The sequence below is a fragment of the Brienomyrus brachyistius genome, chromosome 2 (assembly GCF_023856365.1).
Source record: "Brienomyrus brachyistius isolate T26 chromosome 2, BBRACH_0.4, whole genome shotgun sequence".
Taxonomy (NCBI): domain Eukaryota; kingdom Metazoa; phylum Chordata; class Actinopteri; order Osteoglossiformes; family Mormyridae; genus Brienomyrus; species Brienomyrus brachyistius.
In genome coordinates this window covers 48284742-48307018 of record NC_064534.1, presented here as the reverse complement: position 1 = coordinate 48307018, position 22277 = coordinate 48284742, and the positions used below count along the sequence as shown (strand labels likewise).

The 22277-nt window shown below is 44.8% G+C and overlaps 1 protein-coding gene across 2 annotated transcripts in view; it reads right to left on the bottom strand.

Moving 5' to 3' along the window:
- LOC125709179 (huntingtin-interacting protein 1-related protein-like) overlaps positions 1 to 22246 on the bottom strand; it is a 38543-nt gene extending 16297 nt beyond the window's left edge. Inside the window, exons 1-12 of one of the 2 annotated variants that reach the window (XM_048977365.1) lie at positions 21794 to 22246; positions 9741 to 9804; positions 8990 to 9132; positions 8407 to 8463; positions 5648 to 5728; positions 5090 to 5166; positions 3297 to 3358; positions 2587 to 2727; positions 2121 to 2178; positions 1467 to 1542; positions 1219 to 1371; positions 850 to 902 (exon numbers count right to left, since the gene is read on the bottom strand). In XM_048977365.1, the coding sequence (XP_048833322.1) occupies positions 850 to 902; positions 1219 to 1371; positions 1467 to 1542; positions 2121 to 2178; positions 2587 to 2727; positions 3297 to 3358; positions 5090 to 5166; positions 5648 to 5728; positions 8407 to 8463; positions 8990 to 9132; positions 9741 to 9804; positions 21794 to 21886 (1058 nt within the window). In that variant the 5' untranslated portion in view covers positions 21887 to 22246. Of the gene's footprint in view, positions 1 to 849; positions 903 to 1218; positions 1372 to 1466; positions 1543 to 2120; positions 2179 to 2586; positions 2728 to 3296; positions 3359 to 5089; positions 5167 to 5647; positions 5729 to 8406; positions 8464 to 8989; positions 9133 to 9740; positions 9805 to 21251; positions 21429 to 21793 lie in introns of those variants that run through there. The other variant, XM_048977372.1, reaches the window with a different exon arrangement.
- Positions 22247 to 22277: the final 31 nt, after the last annotated feature.

The window sequence follows — 22277 nt, the reverse complement described above, 5'->3', positions numbered from 1 at the left end:
AAGAGGAAACGCACAGGAGCTATTGTGGACCGCCAGAATAAGCAAAATCACCTAAGTGTTGTCTATTCGTGTTTATAAAATAACCATTAGTATGGAGAGCTATTTAATATCTTTTATCAATGTAGCTGCTAAATAAACTCATTATTAAAGCCATGAAGTTGTCTGTCTGCTACATTAGAATCTCCATCGAATAAGGGTTTAAGAAAATGTTTAGGGTAAAATCTGGGCTTATTCTCCGCGGACTGACGGTGGCAGTGTCTGTCAGATTATTGTAATCTAAAACGGAAATTAAAACAGACAGTAAACAAAAGAAAATAATTTGCAAACTGAAATAAAAATGAAAACTATGTTAACCAAGTAAAAAAAAAAAGGACTTTAAATCAGCAAAAAGTACTGCCATACCACCATTTTACCTTTTTTAACCACAATATCTCCTCTGTGCTGGCTAAGCTGTTCCTTTCTTGACTTCAGTATTTATTGCTTCCATGTTTTACTAAGACAGCAGCATAGGGTCCCTCGCTAGTTTAATAAGTATCAGGATACGCTGAATTTATACAGATCACTAACCTTTGGGGTGTCACCATATGTGCCTCATTAATATTTACTACTAATTTGCTTATCGAATTGTGGGCGAAAATAATGTCCGTATAGCACCGAAAAGCCGGCGTCCATTATCAATTTTCTGGAGGAAAATGAATCATTTAGATTAAATCAACCAAGCGGTAAAATAGATGAGCGATCCATCCATTAACCCATAGAAAGATAGTCATTAGTGGCAGCCCTAGTTATTTGCAAGTTAAAAGATACACAATAACACTTGTCTGTTAATGTGCAAATGGTGATCTTTACCTCTCATCAAAACCGCCATTGGGGGGTCCAAACGTTCGATCGAATATGTCCAACTATCAAAAATAAATTCAATAAAAAGATATCCTCAGATCATGTACATCTTAAGCATTTTAAAGTCTTCAACAGCATATTACCAGAAATACCTTTTAGGTGCCATTAAATTCAAAACAAAAAGGATGTCTTATCAAATCAAGCTACAGACTAAAGAAGCCAGTGTTCAGTGCAATTATGTCTGCTGGGTTTAAAGTCTATTTAGTGAAATGAGTGCGGTTCCCATAGCGCTGTGACCTGCAGACCTGCCATTGGCCAGTCAGAGCAGTACACAGGCAGGCGCCGGAACACCCGAGCGGAGCAGAACGGAGTGCGAACCTGCGGCTGGCTCTGCAGGACAGGCTGGCTGCTCTCGCTGACCTCCACCAGCGGCTCGCCGTCATCCTCCTCCACCGGCTCCTCATCCGGGATCACCACCACGGGCTTCACGTGCTCGGCCAGCGCCGACGCCCGCAGGAAGTTGGGGGGCGACTGAAACACGACGGATGTTTGAGATTAAATTAAACAGTGAACGGGTGCAAGTTGTGGGAGTTCGTCCCAGACGCCCGAGGGCTGTCATATCTCACATCAGGAAGCCGGGGGATCTGGATTAGCCTCTTGAAGTACATCATGTCCCTGGCTTTGTTGAAGAAGTTCTTCAGGCTGGAAGGCAGACAAACTGTCCTTCAACTCCACACAAGGTCAAAGGTGAAAGGCAGATATGCAAGACCAAATACGCATCATTAAAATGAGAGACAGCGGAGTCCTATGCATCTTCTGTGCCCACTTAGTAGAGGGGTTTGCTGGGCATGTCTGATCCCAGGACAATGGGACTCCCCGGATGGGACACCAGCCCACTGAAAAGCACAGGTGGGTGTATATGCACCATTACACGCACATAAATGCTCGATGAACCAATTCATTTTCTAACGGGACTAAGACCTCACTCACTGCACAGAACAGCTGTTAGCGGTTTAAAGAAAACTTAGAAGCTGAGACTGGGGACTTCCAACAGCCCACCAGCGACTGGGAGACAGGATCTCCCCAGTACCACATGCCAGTCCCTGCAATATCATTAGCAACCGGAACAGCAACTGTACGACACTGACTCCAGGTAACTGCACGAGACAGGCCCCAGGCTGCAGGCGCCTTGCGAACTGTACCTGGCCAGTAACCTCTGGGCTGCGTTACGCAACAGGCCTCACTTGCAGCGACTTTGCTGATCTTTGCTGCTGAATTACCTGTGGAACTGGTCGTGGAATCTGTCGCGGTGGCCTTGGAGTGTGTCTGCGGGGAGACCTGGGGCCCAAGGGAGATTCATACGTTAACTTGGCTGTCCCAGTCATCAGTTAAACGGCTAAACGAAGGCACACGCATCCTGAAAACGTCGCTGACATAATTTGCATTTTCAAATGCAGATAAGTACAAAAAGAAAAGTAAGAATCAAACAGTAGGAACAACACATCCATAAATGTAAAAACAAAGAACACTGTAAATAAACTTCTGAAGGCAGTAAACAATTAATTGGAATCCAGAGGTGGGGCATTAAGACATTAAAAGATTATGAAAAAAAATTATAATTCTGACTAATCATATGCACAAACTCGCAAAAGTTCAGAAAGGTCAGAATATGCCAGTGTGGCCCTCAGATCTTGGGGGCGGAAGACAACCGGGAAGTGGGCAGGGACAGGAAGCTGGACCACTCACAGGCGTGCAGCTTGAAGAGCAGTTTGACAGTGAAGTGGTAGAGGTGACTGCAGTCCTGAATGACTTGGATGAGGGGGGCCAGGCGACACTGTCCTGAGGTGGTGGTGGAGATGGCGATGGATGTGTTCAGCTGCCGCATCACTGTGGGTAGAGAAGCAACAGAGAGCGTAAGGTTAACAGCTAGTCAGCCATTAACCCTCACCAACCTCTGTATGAGCGCACTGCCTGCACTATGACCTAACTTCCCTTACTGCGTCACTGCTAAACCACCAGTGACTCCAGTTCTATTTCTGGCAGGGTGACAAAACTAAGTAATTATGGCAGACAAGTGGGCCCTGCCAGATAGAAATCTATGCAAATTACTCTGCTCTGATCTGCAAACTCTCCCATGGGGTGTGTACAGTTTCCATGCATGAAGCATAAATGTGCTCTACCCCAAAGGACTCTGGGAAACTGGGTAATTCCAATTCCCTTCCTATTCTAAGATCAATGTTCAGCCTCTCTTATATTGACTGCTGGTAGTAACGTTAAACGCTTGGTGGCTTTAATAGGAATCAGACAGATGATCCGTTTGTGCCCATATTTAGATCACAACAACTGGTATCTCATGTCAAAAAAATGCTCCACCCTGTTACTGGCCCAGCCCGGGACCAGCTTTCGGGGTTGGTCAGACGGGTGGAATGGGTTTCCTCTCCTTTAGGGTGACTCACCAGTCTCAGCCAGCTTCAGCTCGTAGTCCAGGTAATCAAACACCTCCACAGTGAGCTGGAATCTGCAGCAGGAAATGGATACCTGCTCAGGTAGCGGCTCCAGGGATACCTGGCCACATTGTGCACACTGATAAAGTTCCCCGTGAGAAACTGGGGCTGGATCTGAGTTCCCACAATTTCCCATCACTCCCTGGGAGATGGCGCTGGCTACACTGAAGTATCTTTTGTTTGGGACAAAAAGCCAACACGTTGAATTCATAGAGGAACCCCTCTAGAGAAAGGACAGAGAATCTGAGGAGAATGGGACCAGCAAAAAGCAGACACTCAAGCCCCCTGTCCAATCCAGCACCCCCCCCCCCCCCCCCCTCGCAGTGTGGAGAGCGGACCAGCCGCTTCATTAATAAAACATCTCCTGTCCCCCTGACTGACTGGCAGGTTCAAAGACACCAGGACACCTAACAGTTAGAGGATCCCCAGCAGAGCACGGCCCAGGTACTTAACAGGATCTGCTCCAGTGAAATTAGCTGGCTGTGCAAATGAGCAGAAAATATAACAAATGTTTTAAAAATTAGCAATTTTAATAAACTCACACCTGTATGCGATCTCATTTCTGAATTAAAACAGTTCTTCTGCATTGTATTACATCTGTTGGATCAAAACAAGCGCTCCTACTTCTCCCCAGAGAGTCTCAAGCATCCCATAACTCTGCATTCTGTTTAAAGGGTGCTTTTCTACCACACCAGGTACTGTACTTTTGGTTTGTGGTTTTCCACTGCCGTAAAAACCATACTGGCACCGAATAACATCACAACACGAGGCAGAATAAAAAAAAATAAAAAAAAAAGCTGTATATTACAGGGCTGGGTGATGTGCGATATTAATATCAACATCGCAAGTTCTGCATGTGGAATTTTTACTTTGCCAGTCAGCTAGATTATGATCAGACTTTTTCTTACTTTCAATTCTCTCTACAGACATTAGGCTATTTGCATAACCAATCTACAAAGAAGACATTTCAAGTCCCACCCCGAAGTACCAAAGTACCCTTAAAAGTTCCCCACTGGCACTTTTGGTTCCCCTAACTGAATGGCCACTTGAGTGTTTCCTTTCTGTTGTCAGAAGTTGATAAGCTGGTGTTGGATCAGTCATAGGTTTAGCACAGTCATGTTTTGTTTCCTTTTGCAGTTTAATGTGTGCAATAAACATTTAAATTTAAGAAAAATATTAGAGAATTGTGATCTCTACGCAAAAGAATCACAATTCACATTTTTTTCAGGATCATGCAGCACGATACAGTACTGTACAAAAGTCTTAGGCAATAAAAGGAAATGTTTAAAGCTATTTATTTGGGTAGTAAATATATATTTGTCCAGAATAGAACATAAGAATATATGCATATTAAGAGTAACACAATAAGGACTAAACAGAAATGTCTTCTTTTCTTTAGAAAGTTACAGATATCTCGTGGGCTGGTTAGATGAACAATTTTATCGCAAGCTCACCTAATTTAATTAGTTTAAAAAGACAATGAGATGTAGATTAGCCATACAAAGTGTGCTAGCGGTCAAGTCAAAAATATACATGGGTGTATTGTATGGTGGCTGGAAAGAATGGGGTGTCATTTTCTATGACTGGCTAAGTACTATATGAGTACTATAAGTAAGATACACAGTACTGTACATCTGTGTGATTTGTTTGTTAATATGAATGTAAATGCACAGACAAGGATGAGACCTGTGTTGAGGGAGGGGGGCAGAGAGGGAGGTGTACACGCATACGCAAGGCACACTTACACGTTGTTGATGTCGGTCCCAGCGGTGCGCTCCAGAACCTCATCCGAGACCTCCAGGTTGGGTTGGATTTCTGTATGCTGGGGTGGGGGGGGAGTCTTTACACACCATGAACACACATTGCCTCCCTTAGTTCATGATGATGTGTTCATACTGCCAAAAATAATCAGCAATGCCCATCATTTTGAGAGAGCTACTGACTCCAGGAAGCGGCATACCTGCAAATGAACCTTGCATATTATGCTCTTCAATTAAAGTTGACTTTGAGCCTATTCTGAATGGCTGAATTTATAAGGGAATCTTGCATTCTCTAAAACAGTGAGCACTGCAGCAGGAACAGCAAGAACTACAATCTATACCTAGAAACTACCTGATTTAAATCTGGGTGGAGAAATGCTGCAGAAAAGGACTGTTTTAAATGCAGTGGTCTGTGCTATGGATGGCCATATATGATAAAAAAAAATAATAATAATTTAAATCACATGGCAGATAACAATGGATTAGGGAACTACGGTGGTTAGTGACATGGATCAGGCCAAAAGCACGAGGCTGCCACGCTACCTTCAAATGGAAGTCCATCTTGTTGCAGAGAAGCTTCGCGTACAGAGCGACCAGCTGCCCGTATCGATCGTGGAGGTTACCCTGCATGTGCAAATGGAAGAGTCACGTCAGACACTCACCTTCTATACATGCCAACGAGTCTTCATTTTGACAGCAATTTTTTTTATTTAATTTTAGTCATAGTCTTTTGACACAAAATGTAATTTGTCATAATTTAGTTAAATTGTTTAAGTTTTAGTCAGCTAAATATAAGAATTCAGTCGACTAAAACTACAGTTGATTATACTTTGCACTTTTAGTCAACTAAATGTTTAAAAAGTTTCCCTGCAATTTCTGAAAGTCATTATGTTCACCAAGATGAAATGAAACCAATGTTAAGGAACGGTGTTAAGGTCTGATGGTGCGGTACACAAATACACAGATTTCACTCTTATTTGAAACACAAACTTATGTTTATTTACAAGGAAACTGAGTACTGTAATATCAGTGGAAAAATAAAATTACTTCAAAGAAAAAGTGCATAGGCTATAATGCCACCAGGCCTGCTCTCTCTGAATATTAAAATAACAAATATTTATTTTAATTTGCTATTGTTCGCTGTCAAATGTTTCACCTGAAATTCTCAAATATGTTTAAAGAAAAAAGACCAATAATGGTATCGGGGATTTATACCCATTATCAAGGAAAAAAAATCCAAACATTTAAAACATACTTCAACGGCTACCAGTAGCAGGAAGTGCAACCATTCTATTTTAGCATTTTCAACATCAAAATAATTACCCCAAGGCTACAATTCTATTAGTGTATAGAGCCAAAAATCAACTCCCCTCTTTCAGGTGATTTCGTGTTCATTGAAGTTTCCACTTTTTAACAACTGCATAAAGTAAATGTTGTTAGTTATATAAATCAACTCGGGTGAAACGAAAAATGTACGTTTTCAGGGTTGCCAAATGTCAAGCTTCTGGTAAGACACTCACGCAGGAAATCTTACTGCAAATCTATATTATTGCATTATAAACCTCAAATTAGCTACATCAAAAGTGTATTTTCAAAGTGAAATACAGAAGCAGACTATTTACAGTGAAAGAACTGTTACATATATGTGCAGACAACTGAAACTGAAAATCTCACTCCAGCCAGCTGGCTGAAGCTGGCAATCCGGTGTTTTCGAAATGAAAAGTAAAATGCGCTGTTTTCGCCTGAAATGGCTTGTCATTCCGTTTGCGTTGTCACTCCGACAAATATAAAGCCAATATGAGAAAAACACGTCACGTTTTGTAATACATTTAGAAATAATATGACCCCATACCATACTCCAATAGCGATCGAAGTGATAAGTTCGTATGTATTTATATTAAATTGAGACGTTAATTTTACTAACGTGTGGGATTATCGAAACCAATACTGAAATCCATGAACACTAAAATATATGATATAAAAATGATTGTATTAGGGTTTTACGGTTTAAGTTAAGCACTTTATTCAAACATGCACATTTTTCAGATTTTATTTTCTCATTTTCAAATGCAGCCCTGCTTTTAAAAAGTCATTTTAAAACTAGTAAATGAGAAAACATGCATATGGGCAGTCATTGTCACGCCCCCCAACATCCACATGTGCTTCCCCGATTGTACCCAGCTGTTCCCTGTTATTTTGCCCTGTCTTACGTATATCAGCCCACGTCTCTCTCGGTTGGGTGCCCATCATTATGTGCTGTATTGTTCCTCGTCGTTTGCCCCGTAGTCCCAATAAAACCCCTTTTCCTTCATCCTTCCCCGCGTCCAGCCTACTCGTCTACCCCAGCAATCCTAACAGTCATACATATATGTTCAGCTCTATGTCACATGACAATAAATATCATTAAAAACTTTTTGAATTGTACTGAATTAATTTGATTTGACAGTCAGGTATTGATTATATGCAAACAACTAACAGGCTACTTAAATATATATATATATATATCACACTAAATAGTTAGACATTATGATCTTCCGGACCTTTGCTTCAAGAAATATTCTAACTGGACCTAGTTGAACAACCCTGTATGCGAAATACATTAGGTCTGATTGTATCCCATCTCTGGAAAGCATTTTCGTCTCGTTTTTATTGGTTGATGAAAGTGTCAATGCACTTCGTCATAGTATTAGGCCTTGCCAAATAATTTTTAGTTATCGTCTCGTTTCAGTTTGAAAATAAAGGATGTTGACGATAACGATGACGAAAATTTTTCGTTAAAATTAACACTGATGCCAATTATATTATATCCCTGGCCGAATCCCAAGAGTGATTCATGTGTACAGCAGCTGCACATGGCCCCCAGAACTCCATCTCTCAAGATTCCTTGCAGTAGCCTCAAACTTTACACAGCATTCAGCACACACAACAATCAAGAGTTTTGAATGAAAATGTGAAAACACAGAACACAAGGTGAGAAGGGACGTGCAGGGTGTAGGACTCATTATACAATTGCCATTGTCCTTCTGTGCTACTCTATGAAAACAGGACACTGACCAGGGACAGCTTGCATTTTGTAAGACTAATGTTAAGCAGAACTTTTGGAAATGACATATTTAAAGCTGCATCCCTACAGTATAAATACCCTATATAATTGGTGAAATTGATATAATTTATGAGCAGAGAAACACTGACAAAATTAAAATGGCAGACCTCAGCAGCATCCCCACACCCAATGGCAGACCTCAACAGCATCCCCACACCCAATGGCAGACCACAACAGCATCCCCACGCCCAACACTCACCCAGAGGGTTCCCATCTCCTTGATGTTGCTGTGATGCCTCATACAGTCCTGCAGGCTCTACAAAACAATATCAGTAAAGGTACAAGTATGTGAAACGCTGCTTCTTGCACTTTTACACTAAACAGATGTTCCCCTGTGACATAGTGGTTGGTGCGAAACTAGGCCATGCAAGTTTGTGGTGGACCGTCGACTCTCAGAGGTATGATCACTATGGGCTGAGAGAACGCTAATGAAGTGCTGCAGGGAGAGTTTGTAGTTTGATGTTACACAAGAAGCTACTAGGTGGATTGCAGGGGAGCACATTTCATGGCATGAAGAACGGAATAGAATAGAACAGAAAGCCTTCATTGTTAATGTAACAAGCTACAACGAAACTCGTTTGTTTTTTAAAGGCCTGTGGGAGTACGAGTCAATGTGAGACGACTGGGAGTCTGTCTGGTTTGACTGGAACAGGCAGCGACATTTGTGTCATTAGGTTCTCTCATGTTAAATTACATTTTGGCCAAAATATAAAGTCCTTTTGCCATTCATATGAGGGTTTCCATTGGGTAATTAGAAGTGGGGGGGGGTGGGGGAGACTCACGTTGTGGTGCCCATCTCGTAGAACCTTGTGAAGAACGTGGCAGAACTTCCAGCTGAGGATGGAGCTGCTAGCCAGCGGCAGGCCCAGGGCGTAGGACCAGAAGGTGAAGGCCCCCTTCTCCCTGTGTGTCCCCAGGACGATCCCTGATGGGGGAGCAGTGGTCAAGGAGCATGGAGCTGCCGGACAGAATTGGTGGCCCCACTGATGACTGAACCCCCAACTCAAGCCTTTAAAGAGGGACAGAAGCCAGCGGTCCTGTATCTCAGCAAGGTCATTTCCTTAAACCAGCTCTAGGTGATTCTAGGTGACCTTTCATAGCTGCCGCTGTGCTGGCAGTGGCGAGGATGTAGACACGCCCCCCCCCCCCCAGCGCACTTCAGGGGAGGTGACGTGTGACAGATCATGACCGAATTGAAAATTAAAAAATGGATAAAAATAAAGTAGCCTGGTTCTGTGTGAGTGCTGAGAGTCTGTCTGGTCTGATTGGAAAGCAAATACTAAAGCATCTGCAGTGGAGGCCGGGCCTTATGGGCAAAGTTTGTGACAATAAACCAGTATGCAAGTTCTAGTTAATGGTCCTTCTGCTATGGTTTTACCCATTTCTGAAGGCTACATTTTGACGAGACAGAGCGGAAAAGCTCAAGCAGGCAGCAGCATCAACAACCAAGTGGAAATGGATTTAATCAGCGCGGTTAACGAGCATGCAGCCTGTGTCCCAACCCTGGGCGCCTCGTCACGGTGAACAGGATACTGCGGGCATGCTTCTCCTTCACTGGCGTCTCACTGGAGTTGATGGCCTTGCTTATGCTGCTGAGCTGGAGGAGAGAGATGGGGGGGGGGGGGTTACTTATCTGAATTTTGAGCCCTGGGATTTCCCAGCAGGGGATCGACGACTAAAAAAAAAAAAAAAAAAAAAAAAAAAAAACAAACATACCACAAATACAAATTGAAGAAAAAAAAAAAAAAAAAAAAAAAAAAAAAGTTAGGGCAGAGTTAAGGCAGAACTTAATACTCCCACTTTCATAAGTCTCTATAGGTTCTTCAGAATGGGATTAATACCAAATTTGTCAAAAAAAAAAAAAAGAATTACTTAATTAGGCTGATTTTCTAGATTTCCTGACACTACATTCATTGACAATCCTCCCATAACTTCAAGGAAAAGTAGAGCAGAAGGCATTACCCAGAAGGCCGTTGCAGAGGTCAGGTGACCTTAGCCAATGGGGTTGGATTGGTGCACTCAGGAATGTTACTAGTGTGTGTGGGGGGGGGGGGGTTGTTCGCAATTTGCACAGCCTGGCCGGGTTGGATATCCATACATCAGCAAAACATGAAGTGATGCACAAAGAATGACAGTGCATTCTGGGATTGTTTGACAAGAGAAGAGAGGACTGCAAAGATCAGCATTTTCATAGTGGTTTAATTACTGGGCAATAGTGGGCAGCGCAGGGTTAAAAACCAATTATTCTAAGCTAAGGAGACTGGCTACTCCCTAACACTTGAACCCTGTAAACTCCGTACTGCATGAACAATCCGGAACTGCATAAGCAGCAGCCTCAGTCTCCCAGGTTATTGCGACATGATTTTTCAGGAGAATTTATTTCCTGGCCCATTGTGTGTCGACAAGCCTCAGCTTTAATCTTGACACGCGAGCAGAGAAAGCTCAAATGACGCAGATAACTGCCGTCTGACAACTCGCAGCGTACAAGGCCGCCTGACATGACGTGCTGCGGTTTGCCAAAATTACCAAAGGCTAGTATGTCCTAAAAGAAAAAACTTTTTGGATATGAAATCTGGACAGTGAAGAAGCAGGACTGGAGGCCTGCTTACGTCTCTGAACATCAGTGCAGGTGAAGACATGAGCTAAACAAAGAGGTGGATTCTTCAACAAATTAAGCCTGAACTTTCACTCGAAAGTGACCAGAGTAGAGCCATTTTATTGAAAACGTATTGATGTTTGTAAATTTCAATGCAAGAGAGGACAATGACCAGGAACAAGGTGGATGCACTCAAACACCTTAATAATGAACAGCAGACACTTTTGTTCATAGATATGGACAAGTGAGGAACTCAGCATCACCCCGTATAATACAAGCAGCAATGGAATTTAAAATAATATTAATACAACATCATAATACTGAAATCTAATTCAATTTTCCTTTTTTATCACCATATAAATTCGTACTGAAAACATGGGTATGCAAAACCAATGGATGTATCATTTAATAACATTTCTCAGCTTTCACCCAAAAGACACACACACACACACACACACACACACACACACACACACACACACACACACACACACACACACACACACACACACACACACACACACACACACACACACAGGATTTTCTCAAGGGCACACCTGAGGGGCAGCACTGGAACCTGAAGCTGCTAAGCTCCGGTTACAGGTCCGTGACCTTAAACATCACACCACCTACTACGAGAAAGCTTACACTAGGAAAGGTGCAATCCCTGCAGATTCACACTGCAAACTGGTACTTTCGATAAAATACGCTACAAGTAACGCACTACAATGCTGATGAACTTAAGGTCTGCAGCAGGGGCGGGGAATCTAGGCCAGTGTGGGGGCGGGTTTTTTGGGATGACCTCTCAATCAGCCAATAACAGTGGGTTCCCAAGACTGAAATTAAGAACGACTGCTTTATTATTGGCTGATTGAGAAGCCATCCCAAAAACCCACAGCGACCCTCCATGGATCAGCTTCCCCACCCCTGGTCTACAGCCAGATCTAGATACGTACAACTGCTACTCCAGGATGTCATTTAGGATCAGGGCCCTTCAGTCTACTGCTGACAGCTGCACTTTATATCGTTTCCCATCTGAAGCATTAGCTTTGTATGCATCTGTTTGTAGGAAGCGAGCAGCTGATGGGCATTAAGCTCAGATTTCTGGGCGAATTCCTCTTTCCCTGGTGTTGGTGCCTCCAGACGTCTTACAGAAAGACACCGGCTGACTGGACTATGTTCATCCAACCCTGCAAGAGCATGCTGGGAGAAATCGGCAAGTGACACGTGACACGGTGGCCCTTGTTTGGCGTTCTGTCATTCTCATCTGAAGCAGCACTGCCAACAGGGTGCAGAAAGTCAACATTTACTCAGCATTGAGGCCGTCACGGTGCTCTGGGGCACCGGCAAACGCTCGGACCAGGAAGACCTGCAGCCGTGTGCTGCACGTGGCTCAATGCAGCTCTGCCAGTGATGACGCACACAAACACCCTAATGTGCCGTTTGTCTGGCTCTGCCACAAAAGCAGAACTGGGTTTGGATAATGCGAACCACCCCGCAAGACATACAATCAGCCCCCTGCACCAGCCCTCATCTCAACAGTGGAGGTTGCTTGACAAGACTGTCATAAATCGCACTGCTTATCCTGTCACTTTGAACTAGTGCTATGGGGGAATTGTGGGAGATGTAAAGACGACAGGAGAGTTAAGTTTCACGCTAGCAATGGCATGCGGTGAAATCATCTCCAGCGATGATGTCAGGATACAGCAAATCTCAGCCTCGCCGTCCCGGACGTATGAAAGTAACCAGCAAAAACTGTCACGGCTTGTAAGGACGTCAGTGGCAGTACAGGACCTGACAGCAGAGTCTGGTCCCTTCTAGAACCCTCTGCTCTGATGCCTCTCAGGAATTTGAGTTGGGTGGGATTTCACACAAAGATGAAGGTGATATCTAATGTAGCTACAGTCAGACTAACAGGTCGCAGTTACAGGCACAGAGGTTGAGCGATGGGGTCTGAAGGTGTGGCCATCCACTGCGATAGGGACATTTATTTCGTGCTGCACAAACACCATTGTGAGAACAAGGTCGTCCCCCGCTGGCAATCAGGCATGAGAAAGAAAAGCGGAAATGAGCAAAGTCGTCATGCCCTCTGGATGAACGGTAGGCAGAAAGGAAATGGCATCCAACTTCCATCAACCAAAATCCAAACAGAATTCTAAGAATGATTGTTTGGGGCGAATCCCCATTATTATGAAGATCAGATCAAACCAGACAGGAGTGACTCCTGCAGAAATCCAGATAATTGTGACACTGGGTACAGCGTGACACCAGTACAGAGGAGCTGCCTCAGCAGGACGCCATACCTGCAGAGGAACTCCCTCGGCAGTCGGGGGGCCCGGTGAACCCGCTCAGCGCGATCCGCCACGGCCATAATTGCTGCCGCCGCGGCGTCGGTTTACCGCGGTGGCCGCACGTCTCTCTAATCTGTCTTGGGAAGCCAGCAGCTTCCGTCTGGGTCTGCCAGGCTGAGGCGCCGTGACGGCAAGAAGGAAAGAAAAGAAAAAAAAAAAAAAAACCACACCAACGTAAGTGCCGCCCCCCCACTCCTGCCTGGGCCTGCTGCTCATCACAAGACAGCAGGAGGGCAAGATGCTTTCCGGAAAAGCTGCCGAGGACAGCCCACGGGAAGCTGGGGCATGTGGACACTGCATCAGCCGGCTCAGCACAGGGCTGTCCTCATAAGCAGCAGAGCACACCGGAGCCGCATGGGACGCCCGGATTTCCAGGCCTGGCTAAAGCACATTACAGTGATGTCAGATTCAGAATCAAAGCCGTGACACCAGAGACGGTGCGGTCAGGTTCGTGGACCCCTCCCTGAGCAAACACGCTGCTCGCGACCTCAGCGCCAGTGAGACCTGAACAGGTGTGTTGGCATGGAGGCCACACCCAGGCCGCCATCACGGTGGGAGGCGCGGTTACCCCCGGTGACGGCCCCTGGGCCTCAGCCACAATCGCTGGGTCAAATAAACAGTGACAAGTGCTAAAAATGCCAAGTTATCACTTGTGGCTCCACATATCAGAGAGCCCATTTATAGAGCCTTACAGCAGAGCCATGGTGCACTATGTGAAAAAGCTTTTCTTCCCTTGCGGTCTGTCACGCAAAAACACATAAACTGGTTTCAGACAGCCGCACAGAATGCTTCTTTCACACACACAGCTACAAAATTACTTTTTCACCTTGTGTGCTGTGCAAACACACACACAGACACACACACACACACCCACACACCCCTTTGGCTGCTGAGCGATCTGAGAGGCCGGCTGGCCTGAGTGAAAGCATTCGGCGAGCCCTAATCACATAAAAGCCTCATTTACGTGAACAACATTTATACCCCAACCACCCCCCTCCAGTCAGCACAAGAGCGGCACTGTGGCTCTCTGGTGAGCTCCAATAACCATCACAGAGGTGGTCTCGGCAACCGAGCACCCCCCCCCCCACGCCCGACTGAACCTGCCCACCACTTGGGTGAGAATAGCAAACGGCAAAAAAGAGACAATGGAGGGTTTGTGGGGAGATAGGGGATGGGGGGGGCGGCTGGACGGATGCCCCCCCATCCAGCACGCCTGGCCTGGCACCACAACCCAGCAGATGGCCTCCGAACGGGCTAACTGCAGGGAGACATCAATAATGCATTCAGGCTGGCCATGCAGTGGAGGGGCCAGCAGAGAGATGGCGCCTGCTACCAGGACCCCCCTGAAACCCACCGGGTCCTCATGGGACTGCCACAGCCACAGAAGTGTTTTACAGTAAGGTGCGCAGACTTACTCCTCAGACAGAAATCTCAGAGCCCACCACATAGACACAGACACACACGCCACCCTTCCATACTGGGGAAAAGCCAACGTTAAGGCATGACAGCAACACACGTAGCACGCTGATTTATCTCGTCACTAATATTAGCGGAGAGTAAGTGGGTCAGACAGAACGACTTTCTCAGGTCAATCCACCGGAGCGCACGGCACAGATCAGCCACAGCTTCACCCCCAGGGTCGAAGATTCTGCACCCCTGCACCCCCCCCAAGCCCCAACTGGCACCAACACCCACCTTCTCATCCCTGCTCTTCTGCGCCGTGTCCTTGTGCCTGGACATGCTAACCTGAAGACCACGGAGACGGTTAGGTGGCTAGGCACCCCGCGTGCCTGTTTATGTCTGCTCCTTATCAGCTTAGTCCAACAGACCTTCAAGGTCAGGCAGGACCCAGGAGCTCTCTCACTTTTAAGTTAACTTGCTTAGACCAACTCTGACAAACAGTTGATGCTAACCTAAACTAGCAATGCTAATGCTAAAGCATCGGTACAGGACAAGCTATTGCTAACAACTGCATAATGTGTACTATATATATTAGCTTAATCAGCTCAACACGTTGGTCCCTGTATATGTATGAAATATGAAATATACAGGCAAAAGATAAGCATTTTAAGAAAACAAAATTACAGCTAAGCAAACATAAGGGAATGAGGTCCTACCTGTGGCTGTGTATGATGGCGTCTCAAAAGCACCATTAGCAAGGCAAGATAACAACTCAGTGTGAAAAATTAAGCCTTCGCTGTCTAAGAAATAAACCCATAAACCCTGGAGACCTCTTTTGGGTGTGGCAGTACAAGACCAAATTTCACAGGTTTTACAAAAAGCCGATTTGTAACAAGCTGTTAACTTGGGGTTGGACATCAATCCTACAGTACCTGTGGGACAGACTATGAAATTGCCAATGACTTCTCCACCTAACAGCATGTGTTCAGAATATGGGGGCAGCAGTGCCAAATACCTGAAGGGCTGATCCACACCCTTACGCATCCCATGCAGCGTGACACGATCCTGGCAGTAGGGGGGGCTGCCGTGGAGCTCAGGTCCCTCCACTGGATGATATGGTGCACTCGTCCATAAATTTCAGTCGGGACCAATAACCAATATATTTCTGCCTAGTATTACCAATACTGATAACAGGCTAACCTCCGAGATGATGCTGCTGATGTTACTTCTTAACATCTCATGTGCTGGTATGTAGCAACGACATCATACAACGCAGGCATTGAGACGTCAGCCTAGCAGTGCTGACTTGGGAGACTGTAGCGAGGTTCTAAATGGTGAATGAGCCAACAGAATCCCTCATCCTCCGTTACGGGAAATGGCTGATTGTCCATTGCTTCTCTATGACTTCAGTAATTATACATCTTTAGCTCTGGTGTGGCTAACTTTGAATATTGACTAAAGCCTAAACATAGGCTGGCAAAATCGTCTAAAATTTACACTGGACAAACTCCTTTAAGTTTAACCAACATCAGCTAAAATCGATAAGTATGAGTGCACCAGTGATCGTACCATTTCTTGGCCAAACCTACAGTCTACAGGAGCATGACTAGGAGGCTGCGATGAAGACCCATCACTTCAGCATCAGAAAGATGAGGAGATGAGATTAACAAAAATACTAAACTGAAAATGAGGGCCTTATCACCATGGCAACATCTGGTCCAACAAAGACAGACTGAGGAGAAGTTGACAGTAAGTTGTGAATGAGCTGAGGAACGTGGCACTAGACGAATCTGCCCTCCTAGGGAAAGTACACGTGCAAATCACAATTCAAGAAAAATGAACAGCAAAGATACACTCTTTCCCTAAACAGGATGCATGCTTATTCAGCCCAAATACTCTCTTAAATACATGAGAACCTGAGCCCATCACAGGGGAAAAGGCTAAAAGAGAGTGGTACGTATTTCCCCCGCAGGAACTAGCACGAATTAATGTGCACTACTGACAGAACTGTTTACCCCTGATACTACCCCAAACAACAACACTGAGTAAGGAGATATGGAAAAAACAGACAGTTCTTAGTTTGTAATGCAGTTACCTATAAATCCAGCAGCGGTCAAGCTGTAATGTCAAGTTCCATTCATCCACTCTGTAAATTAAAAAAGGGAAGACTGGGGATGTACAGGTAACAATTTGCCATTCTTTCTTGTAGCCAAAGCCCTTACGAATGCACTGTACCTTTCATTCACCCTTAACACCGAATGCCTTGCTTTCTGAGAGTTACTGTACTTGCACGCTGCAGGTGCATGAGGACCTTCATCAGCTGCCATGGGTCAATCAACCTCGATGGATATGGAGAGTCGCTTGGTGCCGAACCATCATCTGGATGAGGCAGAACAGTGCAGTCTGCACCAGTTCAGGCTTCAGAGAGAACCCTCCATTTTAAAAAAATCTAAAAACGCACAACCAACCTTCATCTGGAACGCTACAAAACACGGAATTAACTTTCCAACTGCATGCTCCTTTCACTTCGCAAGACATATTGTTTATTAAACAGCATAGCAAACAAAATCCACGTCCAATCCCTTCCAGTGAGGGATGCTGCGGGATTTAGGGGGATTAAACTCAACTGAGCTTCTTATGTAATTACACATGGAGTGTCTCCTACAAACTCACTCAATAAGGAGGCACTTGATTGGTTAATGATACACCTATGACAGCACACTGAGCAAGATTCCTTGCTGCAACAGCTAAAACCCATACAGAAAACAGGGCAAACAAGGAAAATAAATTCCCTGGATTTATGCAACTAATTAGACAATGGAAATAAAATCTGTCCGCAGTCATGCCTCTTGCTTGTGTCACGATGGAGTGCTTCTGAAACGCACTGCAATCTTTGGGACCTTGGGGGGGAGTACAGGGGCTCAAAGTGGGCATCAGCTAATCCCCCCGTGTCCAAGGGTCAGGAGACAGACTACGCAGAGGTAGACATTTTGGAGTCTCTTCGCCATGTTTTAGGGTCAGCCCACATAGGAAGTGCTGCGTGACCCATCACTGCTGCCACATCATCACGATTCACGCTCCATTTACGCAAATTGCAAGACTTCATTCGTGTGCTTCGCATCGGCATTTCCCAACGGGAGGACGACATCCCTGTAATAATACTCTAGCGCCCCCCCCGCCCCTGGCCCCAATGCTTCCTTTTCCTGTAGATGTCTCCATGGAGACCCCAGTGGTGCCATGGCACCCATGTTGCTTGGCAGCACTTGGTCCAACTGCGCCAAGACCAAAGACAAAGACGCTCAACATGGTGCAAGGAAGAACCCCCCTCCACATTTCAGAAGAGGCAAATTCGGAAGAAAATCTTCACCATAACAGAAAGTGCTATTGGACAGAAGTTACTTAAATATTGCCACATGTTCCTTCTCCCTCCAGAAGTATGTCCTCTGACTTATCTTGGCAATTTTAGAATGAAGCCTAAACATCAATCTAATCATAAGCACTTTCTAATCTCAAACAGACAGAACCCAGCGCCTTTTCTACACCAGGATCATGATGCAAGTTACCACACTGCAAAAACAACCAGATAATAACCGTAATATCCTGTATACCTAACCTACATGAAATACGGTAACTTTCCCCATTCATTGCTAAGGACACCCAGCAATACTAAAGCACTACATTTTTGTCACTTGATATTTATCTATGTCTACGACTGGGGAGGTACACAGACATGAACAGCTTAATGACCGTCTTCCTCTGTTGAAGTTCTCACTGGTGTGTTGCTGGAATGGCTCAGGACGTGCAAAGGCAGAGCAAATAAGGAAAGAGTGCGTGTGTGTACACAGCAGGGAAAGTGGTAGACATTACATCCCAGTCTGACCTTGTAAGTAAAATTTAAAAAAAAGAAGCTGAGATTATGGGGTCAAAACAGCAGCTCTAGGGCTGTTCGACATCATATCCTGAAGACCTCGCTAGTATATGGCACATGCACATTAATCTCCAGGGCTTTCGATAACAGGCAAAACATGCGTCCGGACGCCGGCTTTTCAATACTATACGCACAGTTGCTTACGTCCACAATTTGATAAGCAGTTTAGCAGTCCGGCTAAAATATTAAGCAGATGTATGACACCAAAAGTTAGCAATCCCTAAACATTCGGCAAATCCTTGGTTTATTAAATTTGGATAGCGGAGCGCGCCATATGCCACTGTTTTAGTAAGTCAGGGAAGTGATAAGCACTGAAGAGGCAGTGAAGAAAGGGACAGTCCAGCAACCATAACATCTTTTAAAAGGAGGAGATATCGTGGATAAATAAGTGTAAAAGGCGCCGTGGTGAACTGTTTGCCATTTTAAGTCAGACACATTTAACCATAAGGAGATGCTGAATTTATACAGATTACCAATGTTTGGGCGTCATAATACTAACATACTAACCAAATTGTTGGATGTAAGAAACCGTGTGTATAGTACTGAAATGCCGGCGTTCGGACGCATGTTTTGCCCGTTATCGAAAGCCCTGGTGATTACTGTGCATGTGCTGTATAATTGCAATGTGATTTCGTGCAGCCCTACATGCAGCATTATTTATTACTTTATTTATAGCAATCCGGCTTCCTGCTTAAAAGCAGAGGCCCCCCACAACGGACAATGGCCTGTAAAGTAATTTACCTATGTGCATCCCTTGCCATTTAGCTACCGAAAAAGTCACTAAGAGTGCGTTTCGGATCAAAAGCTCAGCCACACGCATGTATAAGGAAACAAACAAAAACCTGTCAGACTGGAAAAGCCATCTACAGGTAAACTCCATGCGACTCCATGATGACAGTATTATGCTGTTAGCAAACTGATCCTAGAACGCTTGACTTTGAGACACTCTGGAGCCTTAAACTCGCCCACAGTTACAACAAAAACGTGTGTCAATGGCCACTGATCACCAAATTAAAGTGGATCAACCCAACGTCTCCTACATTCTTCAACCAACGTTTCAATATATACTGCTCAACATGACAGTGTTTAAAGAGAAGAGGTGATACTGACAGAGAGAAAAAATATAATTATAGCTTGAACAAGCCACTAAATTAATACAGACAGGAACTTGATCAACATCAACCACCTTATAATGTCACTTAGCTGATACTTTTACCCAAACTGATGTGTCACTGAAAGAAACACAGACGAAAAACCTCACTCTGCAGTACAACAGTGGATCCAAAGGACATCAACAAAGGCTTCCAGTTGCACAACAGTGACATTAACCACCGTGCCACAAGATTTTCCTGTTTTCTTTTCTGTATCCTTTCAGTTCATCTTTATGGTTCACACACTGCCACCTGAACAGGATTAGAAAGCAGCATTCAAGCAGGGTAAGAACCAACACATCAGGCAAAGAGAACAGAGAGTGCAAGCGATCAGAGATGGACAGTAGGAGAAGTCTGATTTAGCAGAACACCCCCCCCCCCCACATTTCCACCATTTACGATAAAACAAACTGTCCATATTTATGCAATACAATGCAAGACACACAGCAAAGCACCCCTTGCAGTATGCAAATTTAAACTGACAGGCTCCATTTGCTGACCAAGTATGTATGCCTTCAAATACATATTCGATATTAGCTGTGGTCGGTTCAAAACTTCAGATTGCGTGTTTATAATACAGTCCCATGCACACATTTTACTGACCTGTAGAAAGAGAAAACAGACAGACTTTTGAACAGAACCAGTGCTGTTTCTCAATACAATTATCAGCATGACATTCAGAATTAATATGTGCTTAATGTTCTTGCCATATACACACCAAATACATCAAAAACCCATCACTGCGGTGACAGAAAACCCAAATTCAAAACCATTTTAAATTGCTTTATCACATAATCTACTTGAAAAGCATAGATAATATTGCAATGGACAGGATAAGTCACGTGACTCACCAGGTGAGAAATTCTCAAAATTCAGTTGTGAAACACTTTCCCCACCTGCTCACAGACCAAATATTTTTGCTTCTCATCTATTGCCCCACTGTTCTATTTGCCCCCGTTCCCCTGCCCTGTGCCTTGAATGCCACACTTCCTGTTTTTCTAATCATTTTACAACCTGTTTGTATAAAATATGTAATGATTGGTCCTTGCAGTAAACTGGGAACACCCTTGTGGGTAGCATATTGCGCACATGTGTTCTGCTTGCGCAAACACTGACAGAAAGTTACTTCTCGGAGTCAGTGTAATACATTTCCCCATATTTAACTGCATGGCTTTGCTGAGTTTTCCATCCACGGACTTTGACACACATGGTTTACTGTCAGAATTTAAGATAAAGAGTCGCCTATGGATTCACCGCAATCACTGCAGACGGGGTGCAGCACTCCGCCTGGCCGGATCCCGTTTACAGGAGTACGATAAAGTACCACGTTATTTTGCTTTTTTGCACACGCTTGATCCGTTGTCTCTTGTCCTGCCGTTATCTGCTGACCTCCAGGTTAGTTGAAATTAATGCCTTAGTTAAGTACGCATAAAACACTCATCTTGCAATAATTCTCCCAGATGTCTCCATTTTAAATGCTGTGAATGTAAAATAGCGATTCATGTGTGTATAATACCTTATTTAATAACCAACTTCAATCCACGTAAGATCAGGGACTACTACAACACACACAGGTCTACCAGACCATTAAACAAACCACAGATTGCTGTTACATACGTAGAAATATGCAGGTTCTTCCATCGTAATCATTTCTGAATATAAAATAACGAGTCCGAATTCAGACTGAACGGCTTGTTATCAGATCGGTGCGGCCATGGGGCTTCAGTTTGTCCTGAAGATGACCCTGACGACGCAATACGTTTTCCTAACTTAACGCGGTGTAGTTTCTCATCAACCGGCGACATGGCTCTTTATGAGAAAAAAATAATTAATTAAAAAAAATAAAAAATAGAGCGCGTTTGGAGGCCATTGGCCGGGAAGGTGAACCAGAAAGGTCCTCCACTTTCTTCCCAATAGTTGGACCCCCCGTCCCAGTGCATTTGATACATTAAACATGTTTTTATATCCCCGGAAAGCGATGAAAGTGGCGTTTGCGGCGCCCTAACACGCCACCCTGCTCCCGTAAAGGACGATCATCTGCGGATAAACCTGCTTTCCGGCGAAGGATTCGGGGCCAGGGTCACAGCACCAAACGGTGACATTTCGACAAATGTTTAAAAATCGGCGTTTCAGAGAAATAACGCCACATATTCGCGTACCTGCTGCTTGTCAAAATGCTCCCTCTCCGCCCCCAGGCTGGTCTCGGTCCTCCTGCTTTTCACCCTGGTAGGCACCTGTCGTATTGAATTCATCCTCCGGCGTGGGAACTGGCCAAATGCTGGTTCCGTCCGACGATCGCGCCTTAAAAATACCGTGTATATGTATTATATAGTATTTAGGTGCCCCCTTATAGGACGTGCGCGGAGCTTAAGCGGTCGAGGCTGGCTCCCGGCGACGTGCAAAGGACATGGATCTGCTCCGCAGACGATGCATGGGCTGAACTACACCGAGTGCAGTGGACGCAGCATGATGGGGGAAGGAAGGCGGCTGAACACAGCGAGCGCCTTTGCCTCCTCCTTCGTCAGGGCTATTCCGGGGAATGAATACACGTAGCGATGAGCGTGGGGGAGGAATAAAGTGACTGCCCCCCCCAAAAAAAACTCGTTTTCGTTCGGCTGCTGCTCCGAGTCCTGATCGTACCGT